The sequence below is a fragment of the Sinohyriopsis cumingii genome, chromosome 3 (genome assembly GCF_028554795.1).
Source record: "Sinohyriopsis cumingii isolate HCF-2022 chromosome 3, ASM2855479v2, whole genome shotgun sequence".
Lineage (NCBI taxonomy): Eukaryota > Metazoa > Mollusca > Bivalvia > Unionida > Unionidae > Sinohyriopsis > Sinohyriopsis cumingii.
Genome location: NC_142963.1, coordinates 4,571,001 through 4,589,099, shown reverse-complemented (window position 1 = coordinate 4,589,099; position 18,099 = coordinate 4,571,001). Strand labels below are relative to the sequence as shown.

The 18,099-nt window shown below is 34.5% G+C and overlaps 1 protein-coding gene and 1 long non-coding RNA gene across 3 annotated transcripts in view; both read left to right on the top strand.

Moving 5' to 3' along the window:
* The first annotated feature begins 640 nt into the window (after nucleotides 1-640).
* The window catches only part of LOC149802400 (isovaleryl-CoA dehydrogenase, mitochondrial-like), an 86,613-nt gene continuing 69,154 nt past the window's right edge, over nucleotides 641-18,099 (top strand). The window contains exons 1-2 of the mRNA XM_089951610.1: nucleotides 641-805; nucleotides 3,705-3,794. Coding sequence (XP_089807736.1) covers nucleotides 671-805; nucleotides 3,705-3,794 — 225 coding nt within the window. The 5' untranslated portion in view covers nucleotides 641-670. The remainder of the gene's footprint in view (nucleotides 806-3,704; nucleotides 3,795-18,099) is intronic.
* LOC149802401 (uncharacterized) lies at nucleotides 7,676-13,000 on the top strand. 2 transcript variants are annotated; one of them, XR_016419903.1, is made up of 3 exons: nucleotides 7,676-8,361; nucleotides 10,117-10,354; nucleotides 11,826-13,000. It is a non-coding gene; the product is annotated as an uncharacterized LOC149802401 (long non-coding RNA). The 2 variants fall into 2 exon arrangements; XR_016419902.1 differs by having other exon boundaries at nucleotides 7,676-8,384.

The window sequence follows — 18,099 nt, the reverse complement described above, 5'->3', positions numbered from 1 at the left end:
CTGGCACTTTGCCTCCATAAAAATTATCCTTATTAAAGTAGAACAGTTTATCATGAATAAAATGTAAGTGGGCCGAAACAACCCAGCCGAATCGACCCGACTGAAAGTACAGGGGCTCGTATCGTTGCTTACACTTTACCTAAAATAATACATAGAGAAGTATTATATACCACACATACGATTTATAGGTAAATTATAAGCACCGAAAGCAAAACTAGACCTTAAGCCCGTTAGACAGTATAACACTGACACAATATCTCGTCTTACGTAACATCTACCTTTATGAGCTATTTACAATATAAACAGATATCTTACAACGATATATAAAATTCAGATTATTTCAAGAAGACAAAAAGAAAGAACTGTACAAAAGAAGAAGATAACGAAAACAAATTGTGTTCACATAACAATTTGAAACACTATTTGCACAGATAAAATATTTTGCAGAAAATTTGAACCTCAACACTGGTTCTTAAAACATTAAAAATATTTAATACTTTATGTAGTGTGATTTTTTTTCTTGCCATGGGACAGATTATTGGCTCAATTAATTTCTGCTGTATTTGTAAAACATAGCTTGCTTTAATTTTGCGAACAAACTGAAGTTACGAAGATATATCTGAATTGGCTCATGTTTTTCTTTGGTTGATGCTATAAACGACTGTCTAACATGGCTGGACAATTTGGACTATTTCTGGGACGTCGAGTTCTTTGCAGAGTACCGGTGTTTTCTGGACTTTCTCGAGCATCTTCTTACTATCCAATAAATGAGTCATTATTCGGTTTAACTGAGGAACAAAAACAGGTACAAATACTAAGCAACTTGCACTAGGAAAGAATCGTCAACTCTTTTTGAACTATCAAAGTAAAACGTGAAGTCGATGCCAGGTCGACTTGCGTTTGGCCAGGTGACACCTATGGTATCACGGTACCAATTGTTTTTCCATAGACCTCAATGCTGATGTTTTGCAAAATAAATATACTTTCTATCCTACCTCAGCATGCATGACACACACTGTCCTAGAGAACAATGTTAGATTGTCAGTTTGACAAGGACATAACTAGTCCTAGATGTAAGACCTTGACGCTGATATTTATGTTTTGGGCGTCAGGGTCTCACTGCTTAGCTAACATCGCTGTGTAGTGTCTTTTGATGTCGACTAACATGGTAACGGAAGTAAAATTTTCAGGAATACCTGACACAACTGGCAACTAAAGTAACAGCGCTTTTCTACAAAGTAAAGTCATGATGTTTTAATCAGACTTTACTTACTATGATGTCTTTTCTCTAATAAATTGAAATTCTCGCAAAAGAAATGGACCTGTTTTCAAGTTTTGTTGGCCTACATTTCAGTTGACTGGAAATCGATGAAAGCAGAGAATGCCGAAATTGGGTTAAGTTAAAATACTATTCTTTGACGAAACGAATACAAATATATTATGCCCATTGAAACTGTAAAGCAACATTTTGTTTCATTCAAGAAACATATTTGCCACATGAACCTGTTTAAACATACTTTGGCATACCTCGACTAGAAATGTATGTCAGCGGAACATGAAAATGAGTCCATTTGCTAGTGACATATTTTCATTCTGCCAGGATAAAGACAGCACAGTAAGTATATTAATTACACATAAATTATTGGAATAGTTTCAATATATGCTGCCAAATGTGTGAGATATTCCTGAAACTTTGACTACTTATTCCGATGTCGTCCGATGTCAACGACATCAGAACACGCTATACAAGGTCATTATTTGGATAGTAAGACATAGCACTGAAACAAAACCAACGTGTGCTATGTCTTACATTGTAGGACTAGGACAGAACCAGGTACTCCATTGCATTTAAAAGAGATAACTCTTCTGGAACTAGACAGGGGTAAGAGTTATCTAGTCACAACAGACACATTTTCAGCCATGTGTACCACATTTTAAAAAAATGACCAACAAAAATACAAAATATGATCTAGATATGAATTAACATAATCTCACATGTTGCCAAGAGGTTTAACTTTTTTTAAAGCCTTACAGAAAGTACAACTCTTACATAATGCACCAATCACAGCTAGTTTTGTTTATTTCTGAATACAATGTTCTCTACACCTTAAGCTCCGCCCACCTGGGGTTGTACAATTGATACCTTTATACCATATACTGGTTTTGATATAATCGCCCAGACGTCATGAGCTCCTTCTTTAATGTTCCTAAGTATGTTTACAATAACAAAATTTGTGTCAGAGCAACTCCACCCTACCCCCCCCAAAAAAACAACGTAAAACTGAAACATGGTGCATTAATGTTTGGCATGTTTTGGAAATCTGTTGTACTTGTCCAGTCCCGAAACAAGTGGTGGGGAAATTATCAAGATGAGAACAAGGTTCATGACGTTAGCGAGAAGAACTGCAAGCAGAATGTTCTAGTGTCAAGTACATCATTATTAGGTCAAGAACATTGTTCTTATCTAGTGTCAGGAACATTGTTCTTGTGTTTCTCCCAAGGACATCCTTATTCTAGTGAGTTCTCTTATTTTGCTGTACTGTACCTTTTTCTAAACAAATGAGTGTACCATCTGCCAGGTGTTTATAGTGTTTGCATTATTAAATTAATTCTTGAGCTGATCTCAGTGATATAGGTAAACAATGCCACCAGAGAAATGAATATTTAAATATTCAAATAAGAATAATATATGGTGAATATTCGAATTTGATTATTCATCTTATCATTGATTGTCTAGTTTTAATATGTTTAACTAGTTACTAAAATATTGAAATGACCCCTATGATATGTCTCACTTATAATAATGTCATGCAATTACTGCAGTTTTTAACCCCCCCCCCATCTGAATCATCACATTTTGTCACAAAACTCAGACCCTGTCATATATAATGTCACAAATATTTGCCCCATGCAAAAAAAGTTTATAAAAAAAAATTGGTTTGAAATCAGTTGGTGTGGAAAATCACACAGCAATACAGTACTGCATTCTGAATTATTTAATATTTTAAAACTATCTTGATCAATCCGGGCTTAGTCCTCTGAAACCTATACAAGAAAGAAAAAATATGGAAGAAAAGACTTGAAATCCAAGAAATAAAGTTGTATACATGTCATCTCATGAATTTATTTCTCAATGGTCTCTTTCTTCCATTGTGATACATTGACGCTATGTAGCTTACATTTTCTTTGGTAGATGGTAGTTTATTACGTGACATCACATTTTTCAAGCCACATAATCTCCACATCAACACACATTGTACCAACTCCCCCCTTGATGCATCATATATGAATGGTCCTCAAGTACTGACTTGACTTAGCTGATGCTAACTATAGTTCTGTGAAATTGGTTACCTGACAGTAGCCATGGACTAACCATGTAGCCATGGGGACTCTCTCAATTGTTTATCCAGCACAGATAAAGGTGCAATGCAAGTTGTTCTACTTACAACTGTCGTAAAGTGAAATGACATATATTAGATAAATCATCAAGATCAGAATCTTCAGTATGTACTTGACTTGATTTTTGGGAATTACAAGAAAAATGCAGCAAATAGCCAAGTTTTCATAACAGTTGACTTCATCATTTAAGCAAATTCATTCTTCCATTTGGATCGGTGTTCAGCTTTAGTACGAGAAATGCCATGAGATTTTTTAAAATTTCATACTTTTCTCTAACATATCATACATGTTTTTTGTGTTTTCAGCTGAGAGAGACTGTTTTTCAGTTTGCACAGAAAGAGTTGGCACCACATGCAGCAGAAATAGATAGAGAAAATACATTTAAAGGTTTAAGGGTAAGTGCACAACTTTAGTCCTGAGTCTGAATAATTAGTTCCATTCCTGTACTTTCCTAATTAAAGTATATCTTAGGATTGCAGAGATGGTTGGTGCATTTCACATCATTGCTTGACGCAGCCCAATATTCAGGCTCTAAGAGATTGTAAATTGCTATGTTAGCCTCTAGTGCCATCAGGAAAAGAACATTTTGTCCCATTTTAATCCCATTTTTCCATAGAAGGCACTTTAGTATGTGACAAACATGTTATTATGTCATTTAAGGCCCATTAGCACCATTACATGTAAAAAGTTGCAAATACAAATTGTCAAAATAATACTGAATCTTGGAAGATATTGGTCCTAAACATCGTTGGATGACTTTAAAACAAGTATCAACATTTCATCACATTTTGAGTCGTGTAATATCTCCCTTGAATCAAGAAATGCGGCCATTTTTCTCATGTGTACGAATGGAGCTGAGCTTGTGCAGCGACATCCCTGGGTCAACTAATTTCAACCAAAAGCTGGAACATGTGATTCGATGATATCTGCATTGTAAGTATGAGAACCCAACACCACGCTATATCTGATACGGTAGGTTCTCCTCTTTTTTTAGTTATTTTGTTGCAAATAAAATTGAATGTATTCAAAATGACATTGAAGGATGAAGGGAAAGCATATTGTTTATGATTTTTATATAGACTTGTTTAATTCCAAACTTGGATGCTATTCTTCATTTATTCATCCCATTAAATGTTGGCACTAAAATATACAGAGGAATCTGTTATTTTTGAATTTTTCACCCAAATAAATTAATTGCTGCACAAACCTTTTCTGTTCAAACAGTCAACTACAAATTATTCATGGGCATTAGTACTGTTATATCTTAGACATGTTGCAGAACTTTTGTCAAACAGCTCTGCAAAGCTCACTGGCTTGTGACTTGGCATTTTAAAATTATTTTATTTCCATGTATGCATACGCAACACAAACAAATAATTTATAAGTTTCCATCTAGGGGAATAATAAATTAGATCTTGAATCTTAACTGAAACTTTTATTTTCAGACTGAAGAAAATGTTTCCCATTTTGTTTCAGCATTTTTAGGTGAACTAAAGTGTTTAATTTTCCTAAGGCGATATAAAAAGTCGTAGATATTTCTATAATAGTGACTCAGACAACTAGCATTCGTGCAGAAAGTATGTCAAACAAATTTATGCTTATTGTAGAATGATTTGGTAACATATTCTTTTTTCCCTACATGGGTTTGTCAGTAAGTAATCTCCCATTTTGGAAAGTTTAAGGCCTCATAATAAATGTGCTAAAAGCCATTTTGCAAATTATAATAACAGTACACTGCCTCTTTTCAGCAAATAGTAACCCATGCATATGATAGCCCATGCAAAGCAATTATTCTAGCAACTTCAAGGCACACGATTTAACATTGTAAACTTTCACAAGGTAAACATATACATCACATGTAACCTCAAAGCAAAAGATGTAATGCTCACCCTGTCACAAGGTAAACATGTACATCACATGTAATCTCAAAGCACAAGATGTAATACTCACCCTGTCACAAGGTAAACATGTACATCACATGTAACCTTAAAGCACAAGATGTGACTGCACCTTGTCACAAAGTAAACATGTACATTGCATAGTTTAAGTCTTTGCTTAATTTATCGTCCAGTTGAACATGATATAAACTGTTAACTGAAGGCATATTAGTACAGCATACATGTCGTACTCCTTTTAAGTCTTCAGGGTTTCTATTTTTGTAATTTATAGAGTTTTTGCTATGAGAGTCATGCATACAAAATGGTAAAGTCTTGATTGTCTTTATGTTGTTGTTTTGTTGGTATTGTTGTTTTAAGTTAACACCATTTTTCAGCACATGCAAGGCTATATATGGCAGCCAGTATATTTGGTTGAGGAAGAACCTAGAGAAATCCTTGGAAGAACATCCAACCTGTGGGGAGCCACTGGGAAGCTTTCTCATATACCCATGCTGGCAGAGCGTGAGACTCAAACCCATGCAGACAGAGCTGAGATGTCATTGATTAGTAAAGGCATGTGCTCTAGACCACTTGGGGCCTCCATTACTTTCATGTCTTGCTGGCCATGTTCTTCTCTTTGTTTGGCCAGATATTCATTATTTTTATTGTAGGAGTCCCGAGGGTTCTCAGTAGATCTCAAAACTGAGGAGTCATTTGATGCTTGACACCAAAATTTCAATCATCAAAATGAGATCTCAAGAGTCATTTTTTTTTATTATTTGTAATCTTGTGGCTCAGATTGTTTGTTTAACAAATTGATGCTTATGATTTCTTGTGTTGTTATTTATGGAGCAAGTTGATGCTTACAATTTCTTGTTAATTGTTATTTGTAATGCAAATTGAAGCTTACAATTTCTTGTGTTGAATAAATTGATACACTTGTACAGTAATTTGTAACTGATGCTTAACACATTAACCCCTGGAACGTTTTGCCATTGTTGCCTGAAAATCAAGTAGGAAACACATTTTGAAAGCTATTTCTGAATAGACTCGAAAACACCAAATCCCCGGTCATCTTTCAATCTTTCAGTATCATACTGCCTAGTTGTGTTAGAAACATCATTTTTCATTGGCTATTTGACTCGTGCATGGGCAGAAGGGTAAAAGGTTTTTGTTTTTTTTTTGTTGTTTTTTTTTTTGCTAAACGGAGCCATTATTTTTATATGGAGACCACTCTTTATTCCAAATGCCCATCTTAACCTACTTTTTGCAAAGGCTCATCTGTCTGTTTGCAGTTCATACTGGTTTGCCTTAGGTCTGAGACACAAAAGGTCTAAAATCCAGACACAAAATGGGATTCCGACCACGGGCGAATTTTGCGTAAAAAAAATGTCGGGTCCAAAAAATGAGGTTTTTCTAACTGTATTTTGTAGTGCGACTAGACATTCCAGATGATTTTGGTATCGTTGTAGAGCTACATCTGTCTACCTTTCTATAATACCACCCACTTTAGTGTATCATGCATGACCATGACGCTACAGAGCTCGGCAGTAGGCTACTACCTCTTGCCCCGTAAAGTCGTTGCTAGGGGTTAACGTGTTAAGAGTTCTTACAACTTCAGCAGATTTATTCTCTTTCAGTCATTACTTTCTTTTTCTTTAGAGTCAGAATGATCATCACAGGCAGGTCATTTCTGAGACTGAGACACTGATTAATTCATTCAAGCCAGTGTATGACAAATTAATGAACAAGTAGAGGTGTATATCTCATTCATTGCCAACATTTTAAAAACATTAAATCCACAAGCAAGTTTAGTTGCATCAACAAGATCACTGACTGGTTACCACTGATGACATGAATTATAATTACTAAGTTTCATACTTAACAGGATCTCAATTTTCTGCTCCAGATTGCACCATGAAAATAATCGTTTTGCAAAGAATGTAGAATGTCTTCCTTGTATCATCATTAGATTGGTTCTTACTGGCCATTCTAATCTGGGAATAATATGCACACATTTTACTGTGTTTTTGTCTTCCCAGACTGTAAATACCTAAAAAATTTATTTTCATTTTTAGAGCAAATGATTGTAAATATGTAAATATCAAATTGTATGTGATTTAGACAACTTTTAAAATGGTAGTATTACATGTAAGTTGATGAGCAACAAAACAATTGCTGATATTTGGTTCAGAAGATAATCCAATCAAGTGATTCACTTTTCCTCTACCATAAACATCTAAGATAATTTTATAATTTTGAAACAATCTAACCTTGATTCAGTTATCCCCATCAGAGTGTGATATCAGTGATCTATTGGCTCTGTACAGTTCATATGAGTTAGCATTGAGACCAATAAAGTGTAAATAAAGGTGTAGCAAATGTCACATACAGTCAGTTTGTTATGGACATCATAAGCTCAGTAGGAAATTATGCTTGAGACAAATGAAAGGTACACGTCAATTGAGAACCCTCGATCCCATGTGAATCATAGTTGTTGTACAGCTTTATTAGAGAAAATGATTAAATGTACTGTTATATACTTGTTATATTATTGGAAAGTAGTCGATATAAGCCGATATTTATTTCATAATGCCCCCATTTTTTGAGCTAGCAGCCTGATTTGTGAAATCTCTTTGACAGTTATGTTACAGTATAATAATGCAACTAACAAATGTTGTGAGACCTTCATAGTGTGACTCTGATAATGACCATCACTTGTGTACAATATCATTGGCAAACGTGGAATAATGTATGCACTTTTAAGCTGTGTTATATTAAAATGATGGGGCATTCAACACAGACATAACAATTATAATGTGCAGTTGACCTTCATTTGAATTTTTATTGCATAACTTGTTGAAAAATTGCTGATTCCAGCAATCGTATATAATTCTATAACAGATCTAGTGCATCATTGATAATATAGCTTTTAGATCTTTCTTACTATAATTTCAGAAGGATAATGCATCCTCTTTGTGTTCACTAGAAAAGGAAGACATAGAGTAAGGATAAAGTAAGAACAAGAGGTGGTGAAACAAGATGGTGAGGAGTCAAGAGAACTCACCACCAAACAGCAGAGGAGGTACTTTAGATGTTTGATTACAGGTATATTGTACTATGCTCAGATTAAAAAAATTTAAGCCCAGGGCTAGTGACTTAAATTCCACAAGCCCAGACTCCAATTCCGACATGGCTAAAATTTCACCTTTTTTAATATTGTCACACAGTGTTGCAATAGCTACAACTCAAATATAAATTTAATAGAGTTCAATGGGTTTGACATTAATGCAAATGTCATTAGTGTTTATCACTACACTCAGTTAGGACTGGATGGTCCTGGTGTTCAAACTTCTGCTGGATTGACCACTCCATTGGCTTAGTGGTTAGAGCATCTGCCTTTGATGCGGGAATTTGCGGGTTCTAGTGTTTTTATAATTATCGATTATAATCAGTCACCATTTGGTTGAGCGAACCAATAAGATAATTGATTGTGAAACTCTATAATCAATTGTGTGTAAAGGGAGACCACTTCTTTATAGTTGCATGCAAAACACAACAGTTAGTAAAACTCCTGTCACATGATAAGCTGCTAAATAGGGCATCCAATCCACTAAAATTGATCTGAATTATTTACTCCGTTGCAGATATAAAACCACAATGTATATGAAGGTGCAGACTTTCATAATTGGGAACATATAGTCATGATTACATGGTTATGCTGGGAAATTGTTGAGTTAATAAATGTAAACAAATTTTGATGATTTGCTTCAGCTTACATGTAAATTCCTGTGTAGTATTTGTAAATAATGACAAAGAAGAAAACAATGTCCTTCTGTACTTTAAATTATAGACACATCACATATAAATGGGCTTCGATGGATTACAACATTATTTCAGTTACATATACATGTCATTGAAAGATATTACTTCCAAACACTTGTTAACATTTTGAACTTTTGAGCAAAGATATAACTGTATAGCAAGCAAAAACTAAGATTTGCTCTTAGTAACCGATTATCAATTGGTTAAGTGCAACCAATTATCCATTATGAAATTCTGACTGATTTCCATCACTAGCGGGTTTGAATCCCTGCTGAGTCATACCAAAGATGTATAAAAATGTTAGATACAGCTGCCTTGCTAGGTACTCAGCATTAAGAGATTACTGTTAGGACTGGTTGTCCTGGTGTCAGGATAATGTGACTGCATGGGACATCATGCTGCTTGTCTGTGGCATGATGTCCAAGTGCTAGACATCACTATAAACTGTCACACTCCGGACATCATAGTGATGTGACAGAAATTTTTTTAAAGCACCATTAAACATCCAAATCACACTCTGACTCACCTTTTGATAACACTATTATTAAGTCAGTTAATGGTTGTAAGTTTATGTTAAGTAGGTTTGATAACAGAAAGTCATATGCACCCAACAAAGGCTTCATTGGGATTGTGGGAAAACACCAGTGATCTATTAGCAGGACTTAGCACAATTAACGATTTTTGTAGCAAAAGACAGTTCAATTGGAAATATGCAAAATAAACTGTTTACAAGTTTGTTTTTGTTTAAACTGTGTTTTCTAAGGTGAGAATAATAGTTAAAGAGAAGTGACTATCAAGTGAACAACAAACATATTATTTGATCCATTGACTTATCAGGTCTAAAATTTGCTCAGTGTTAATAAATGTCATGCATATCATTAGTCTGATGGCAACATTAATTTTCATTATAATTTGCTTTTGGTCTTTGCATATTCACAGTGTTTGTGACAATATTTTTCTATGTTATTACATAAACAATGGTTACTTTATAAACGTTTCTATATATATGTGACAGGCAACATTTTGGAGTATGTCAGTGGAGCAAATGAAGGATACTCTGCCACAGCTGATGGATCATCACAAGTCTGTCCTTCAACATCATTGAACCAGTACAGTACCATCTTTCAGAGGGATCTTCAACATGATTGAACCAGTTCAGGACCATCTTTCAGAGGGATCTTCAACATCACTGAACCAGTACAGGACCATCCTTCAGAGGGATCTCCACACCCAGATTGGTGTGTATGATGCAGGTACCAACAGAAGCAGAAAGGATTTGTTGCAGTTGCATTTAAACTTTGCCATCAATATTCCACTATGAATTTGGCCATTTCTAACATTGCTGATCCTTTTATCAGCTAACCAGCCCCCTCATCCCCCCAGAACTTTTAGAAGCAGTGTGCAGCTGTAAAAACGTTTAAATATTAAAAGATTAAAATCATGGTGCATACTTTAATCTCTCTAATACCATCTGATCTGTTATTAAAAGTGGTCATACATCACATTGTTTCATTTCACTTGTAAACAGTTCATCACATCAGTCTTGTGGAATCAGTCTTGTGATAGCTCAAACTGTTCACTAGGTGGCTCCCCCAAAGTGCCACTGCCACTACAATTTCAAATGTGTCTTTTTTTGTGCAGAAATACCTGTTGTTGTTTGTACCTCATTTATCGTGAGATTCGCAAATGTCGATGGAAGAGATAATTTTTTATGTGCATAAATCCAATGATGATTGATTGCAATAACAACTAGAAATGAGGTTGACCATTCCCTGCAGGTGGTGGCATTATTTTCATACTTTATTTGATCATACAGTTAAAAGTCAATTAAATGAACAGAACTGTGGCATGCTGCATAATTGGATAAAAAATAACTTTTGTGACATTATTACCCTGAAGTCTAGTCCATATTTTAATTTTAGTTTTCTGTAGAACCTATGTTGAAACTGAGTCAGTAAACAGTTTGTCAGTTTACACTTCCTTTTTTCCAAAGGATTTCCTCTTGCAAGTTTAATGTACAAAGAGAAGCTTTCATACTTCATAAATTCAACTGCTTCCATAACTTAATAATAATATGAGCTTAGTTAGAAACAGTTGAACCTTTAGGAATTTTAAGATATTTCAGGCTTAAATAAACTATATATATTCCAATTTGTCCTTGAAGTGTTCTCTCTCTCTTCTCTCTCTCTCTCTCTCTCTCTCTCTCTCTACCACTCCAGTGGCGTAGTGGTTAGAGAGTCTGCCTCACATGTGGGAAGTCGAGGGTTTGAAACCATGGCCAAGTCATACCAGAGACTTATTAAAAACATACTGGCAGTTGACATGCTAGGCATTAAGCATTAAGAGGCTAGTGTTAGGATACTGTGATTAGGTGGGACATAATGCTAGATGTCTGCAGCATGATGCCCCAGTGCTAGACATCACTTTAAGCTGTCACAGTGCAGAGATTGCAGTGATATGACTGAAAAATGGCTAAAGCTGTGTTAAAAAATCAACACACACACACACACACACACAAATAAAAAAGATATATAAGAAATATTGATAGGTACTGAATTGGTTCATATTTCATAATTAGAAGACAAAGCAAGAGTCATGTATGAATTTAATGGTAATTTGGTAGCAATAAGAATATTCAAATACAGTTCTTTGCACGTTTTCTTGAGCGATAACTGAGTAGGTATGCATACCTATCTTAATACTCTTTTTAACATTCTTTGACAGGACAGGCAAATCTTGATGAGGATTTCTTACCCAGGTCCACGCATATACTGAAATGTGCAGGTATTGCCCAAAGATTAAATGAGGAAAGAAAATCGTCATGCAGAATATAGAAAGTTTGAGTTGTGGCAGCATGATCAACTAGTGTGAATGAGTGGTTATCCCCAGCTGATGTGCACGGTACAAGTACCATGATACACTGGTTATACACCTTCCAGATTGGCCTTGTTTCTGTGAAAGACAAGTACCATGATACACTGGCTATACAGCTTCTAGATTGGCCTTGTTTCTGTGAAAGACAAGTTTCTTTACAACAGTAGCACAATAGTGGATGACGATTAGGAGTCAGATATTTGTCCATTCTTATATCAAATACAGCGACTTCTCTTCTTCATTCCCACATGGTCCCTTTGCCTTTTTCACCAATATTAAGATATATTTCTTCCACATTCACTGGGTTTAAAGTACATCAGTCACTCCACATCTAGTAAGATATGTGGTACCTAATGAATAACAAAAAAAAGAAATATTTGAAATTAAAAAAATTAAGGTTTTACTTTGGTGTTTTCCAATGTTTTGCTAAAGTTTTGCATTTTGGCAGTCATATATTTTAGACTAAAACCTTGGTAAAATGGCTAAATCTGAGATAATATCTTTCATTGTTTCCCCACCTGATACTGCTTCAGCAATGTTTTTGAATAAATTTGACATGATGTGGAATGAAGGGAGTGGAGAACATTAAATGGCAATGTGCATCTAAGTCATATTATCTATCCATTTAAATTGCTTGTTAACAAAGAGCATAAATAATATTTCAGCCCAAAACTGAACTGAGATTTTGAAATGAATTTGATCTTGTCTGTAGGGCAGACCTGGGTATAAGGGCAGGAATCCCATATATCTTTTCAGTGAGTTTTGATGGACAAGTAAAAAAAGTATCATACTAAAAATTTGGAACTTAATAGCCTTCTGAACATTTAAAAAAATCTTGATCTTTATTGGTGGAGTAGGTGTTGTTAAAGTGAGCAGTAACTGGGTATCACCTATACTAAATCAAGTGAAGTACCATAAGGGGTAGACAGCAACTTGATATGCATGTTTAGATGTCAGATTATATGTTCATGCCAGTAATTAATTTTTCTCACTTTTGTTTGAATCTGACATATTATCATAACATAAAAACAACATTTTTCATGAGAAATAAAGATATACTTTTTTATATTTTTTGTTGTTATTTTTAATTTTTATTTTATGCCTGATCACAAAAAATTGAGCATTTGTCTATGCATCTTTTGCTTAGAAGGCTCTATACATTTCTAATATTTTCTGATTACCATAATGCTTATAAAACTTCATCCTGCATATTCAAAAGCAGTGGCCTGTCAACTTGGATATTATTGTCGTGGGTAAAATTATTTGATACTGTTTTAATTTCAGTCTGCTGAATAATTTACAGTTATGTTCATATATTGTTTAGTTAGATTATTCAGTGGAAGTATAAAGTGCTCATTGACATTTTGGGCAAATACACTATTTTGGGATTATTTTGAATTCAGTCAAAGATATTCAGGATTTTATCATTGTGGTACATCAGCACTATTGGTACATCAGTTCATTGAAGACTGTTGATGCATCAACACATCAGACTTGGAATTCATTCAGAATATTGTATACTTTTTGGAAGTTGTGATAGAAGATTTAGGGTTATTTGGATTTTAATTCACAATTCTGTACAAGTTCCACTTAAATTTTCACTTTATCACTTAGAAAATTAAATTATTTGTTAATTTTACAAAACTTGTTACTTTTGCTTCTTTCTGTTACATAGTTCAGGACCACAGAGGCATAGTAAAAGAAACAATTTTGTTACGCTAATAAATTGAGAGTCACTGGAGCACATTTATTGCATTTTTTCTTGAATATGTTTTTGCTTATTAAATGTGATGAGGTTGTCTGTCCAAATGGTTTCAATCATTTCTTTACGTGTATTAGCATGGTACATATGATACACTAGTCATTCGCTGTGAAATTTTCATCCCAAGATGAGATCTACTGCTTAATGTGTTGCTACATAACACTACTGCTATATGGTACCACTCATCCTGCTGGATGCTCAGATTATAACACAAGTGTCACAACCCAAATTCATGCCCAGATTATAACACTACTGCTATATGCCACCACTCACCTGGCTGGATAACCAGATTATAACATTACTGCTATATGGTACCACTCACCCTGCTGGATGCCCAAATTATAATGCTACTGCTATATGCCACCACTCATCCTGCTGGATGCCCAGATTATAACACTTGAGAAAAAGTCTTGTTTCATATGGTATAGGATACAAACTGAAAAGCATAGATTGGTTTTCTTTGCTGGCTTAGGTTCCAATGAAGTAAGAAGTAAATTCAGTCTTGTAATACATTTCATAAATTATGTTGGGAACTAGGATGTGACATTTTAGATTGGGAAGTCCTTACCATCTCAATTAAGTACAGTGTTTTCTGAAAGAGTTTTTGTTTTGGTAAATAATGTTGGCTACAAATAGGCAGTGTATACTTAATTTCTCTTTGTGATGTACATGGTCTAAATGTTATACAATATGTAGATGATCTAAAGCAGGGGTGGACAAACTACGGCCCACCAAGGGCTTTCATGCTGCCCGCTAAGGGTTTTCATGCGGCCTAGGAACAAGTCATCATTCTCACTGACTCTGTTTATGTTACTCTGTTTATCAAATAAATGTGCTTCTTTTGAAGTTTAAGTTTAAGTTTTTAAATATTAACAACATATTAACAACTGAAAATTAATTAGATGTTATTTAGAAAAACCTTTTGTTTTTGCTATTTCAGATATTAATTATTTTACTTAATGAACTATGCGGCCGGTGACAAGGTGTAAATTTGTGTATGCGGCACTTGCACTGGAAAGTTTTCCCACCTCTGATCTAAAGGTTATATAATATGTGTAGGGTACATCCTTAAGTCGAGATTGAGCTAATACAGTGGAATGCACAGTTTTCATGTAATTCTCAATAATTGTGTCATTTAATTTTTATTTTACCATTGACAACTATATTGATTGTAGGTATGGAATTAGTCATTTACTTGATTGTAGGTATAAAATTAATCATTTACTTTGTACTGTAGCAGTTGACAACTATATTGACTGTAGGTAACAAAATTAACAAAATTGCAGCAGAATCACTTTTGTTTCCATTCACCAGTCTCCTATTATCTGCTGAAGCATGTTTGCATCTTTCACAGTGATCTCCACATAAGCGTGTAATATGTTTGCATCTTTCACAGTGATCTTCACATAAGCATGTAATATGTTTGCATCTTTCACAGTGATCTCCACATAAGCATGTAATATGTTTGCCTGATGCTTCTTTCACAGTGATCTTCACATAAGCACGTAATATGTTTGCATCTTTCACAGTGATCTTCACATAAGCATGTAATATGTTTGCATCTTTCACAGTGCCTTGTGCTACAATCTCCACTTATCTGAGTCATATCTTCCCCTGATACATCTTAGGTACCAATCTCCCCCTTAAATGAAGAATATGTTCCACTGATACATCTTGGAAACTAATCTCCACTTAAGTAAGTAAAATGTACTCCTGTTTCATCTTTGCAGTAATCTCCACTTAAACGAGCCATTCATTCCCCTGATGCATCTTGGAGACTAATCTCCACTTAAGTGAGTCATACGTTCCCCTGATACATCTTGGAGACTAATCTCCACTTAAGTGAGTCGTACGTTCCCCTGATACATCTTGGAGACTAATCTCCACTTAAACAAGTCATTTGTTCCCCTGGTACATCTCGGAGACTAATCTCCACTTAAGCGAGTCATACGTTCCACTGATACATCTTAGACACTTAAATGAGTAATATGTACATGAACAGAACTTGGACTTTTTCTGTGTGCATTTAGAAGTTCTGCTTAATTAAGCCCCTGTGTTGAGGCAAATGAACCGTAACATTATCTCAGATGGCCAAAATTCTCTCTTCAGTATGCTATCCATGAATCCCTCTAATCTTGCATGTATAGTCATCTCCAGGACCAAAATGCCAAACCTTGTATGCTCAGAAACCAAATTTTCTTATGCCTTTCACCATTTGTCCTCATTTAGACGAGCAAAAATGAATCTTGCCAGAAATACAATATTCTGTTTTCCCAGATCACCATAAGATATGATTTATATAACATTGGCATGATTTAAAGCAGCAAGGCAAAATAAGCTCTGATGATCTTTTTATTGACATACAACAAATATGGCATTACAACAAACATTATTAGCAAGACATCCAACAGATCATAAAACATAAATACAGAGTTGGATAAAACACACAATGCATGATTTAAGACACAAGCAAGCAACAAATTTCAAAAGTCTGTGAGTAAGAGTAAATTTAGTTCCTATGATAAATGAAATAAACTCAATTTATAAGTAAAAAAATTAATAGAATTTAGATTTAAAATAAATGTAGAAGCACCAAATTAGGGCTAAAAAAATGCATGCTGTTATGCAGCTTATGCCTTATTTAAAATGAAAGGATTTAAAAGTAGATCACTTGATTAGTACATAAAGGATTTAAAAGTAGATCACTTGATTAGTACATAAAGGATTTAAAAGTAGATCACTTGATTAGTACATAAAGGATTTAAAAGTAGATCACTTGATTAGTACATAAAGGATTTAAAAGTAGATCACTTGATTAGTACATAAAGGATTTAAAAGTAGATCACTTGATTAGTACATAAAACAAAGGCAGATAACAAGACACAAACATTAACTGTCATCATAGTTTGGGGGTGGTGGTAGAGTATTATTTACATATATTACATTTGCAGTCTTTACTATTCCAAGATAGAATAATGAAATGATTTAAAATTACATTGTGTTTAAAACTGGATGAATTGTCTAAACAATTGGGAGCATGCTTATTCAGTATTTTGAAAGTCTTTAGAGCCATAACCTGAAGTCTGTTCACCCTTTAGAGTTGGCACTTTTGCCATAAGTTAGAGTTCATGGTCACTGCTTCTAAAGTTATCAAATCCCAAAGGACACTCTTTTTCTTTAAAAAAAGTTTTGTAGTGTTCTTGTTGCTGCAGAAATACCAGGCTAAGGGACTGAAATAGAAATTGGAGAGGATAAATATTTATAAGATTATTAGTTTGTTGAGTCTAGTTAGCCTATGACCTATATATTTCAAGACAGTTGCCTTGAAGATTTCCTACAGAGATTTTTTTATGTGTGAATCAAATTGCACTTGATGGTCAATTTCAGTTTCAAGCAGTTTAATAATTTCTTCACAATTTATGACAGCACTGTTTATGTTAAGTACATACTTCATCCTGAATGTCATTTTAGCTACAGCTATTGCTTGAAACTTTTCTGGGTTGGCTTGCATTTTGTTAGCAATGAACCAGTCAAGCAGAATGTTTGACTGTGCATCAAGTGTTTTCATCAGAGTGTCAAAATCTGATGAGGAAAAAGACAAAGTGTTATCATTGTCATTGTTATATAAAGAGTCATATCTAATATAATAAAAGATATCATTGATGAAAACATTAAAAAGTAATCATCAATCCCTGAGGAACCCATTTTGAATTTCAGATGAACTACATGAGACAGCCTGAAACCTAATTTGCTCCTTACCATTTGACATCTCAGTAAGCGCCTAATGAGTCATCAGACAAACCATAACCCATTAACTCTCAAATCAGAATATCATGGATGAGGGAGACAGTCAAAAGCTTTGGATAAGTCCATCAGGACAGCAGTTACATATTTGTTTTCATCAAGGGCCTTTCAAAAGTCTTCAATCAAGTATAACTTATTGGTCTGACATCTGTGACCTTTACGAAAAACACCTAACTGTTGTCTCATTTCATTTCTCAAAGAAATTTGGATATGCTAGGTAAGATGCTGACAGGGTCTATAATTACTTTTATCAAGATGATTGTTCTTTTTGAAAATCAAAACTACTTGATGTCTCATAAGGATTGGTGCCCCAGCTTTTAACTGTTTAACAGGAATTGGTCCCCGCTTGTAGGATTTTTAAAAACATTTAAACTTCTTATAATTTTATCTTCATTATTTCCCCACCCCAAAGAATATTTGATCGTTGCCAGTTCAAAAAGTCATCAATCAATACTCTTGTTTTTCTGAGCAAATTTAATGAAATTGGGGTCTCCCATCATTGCCATATCTCCCTTATAGAGATGGCTCAAATCATGGAAACCTGAGATTGTAGCTGCC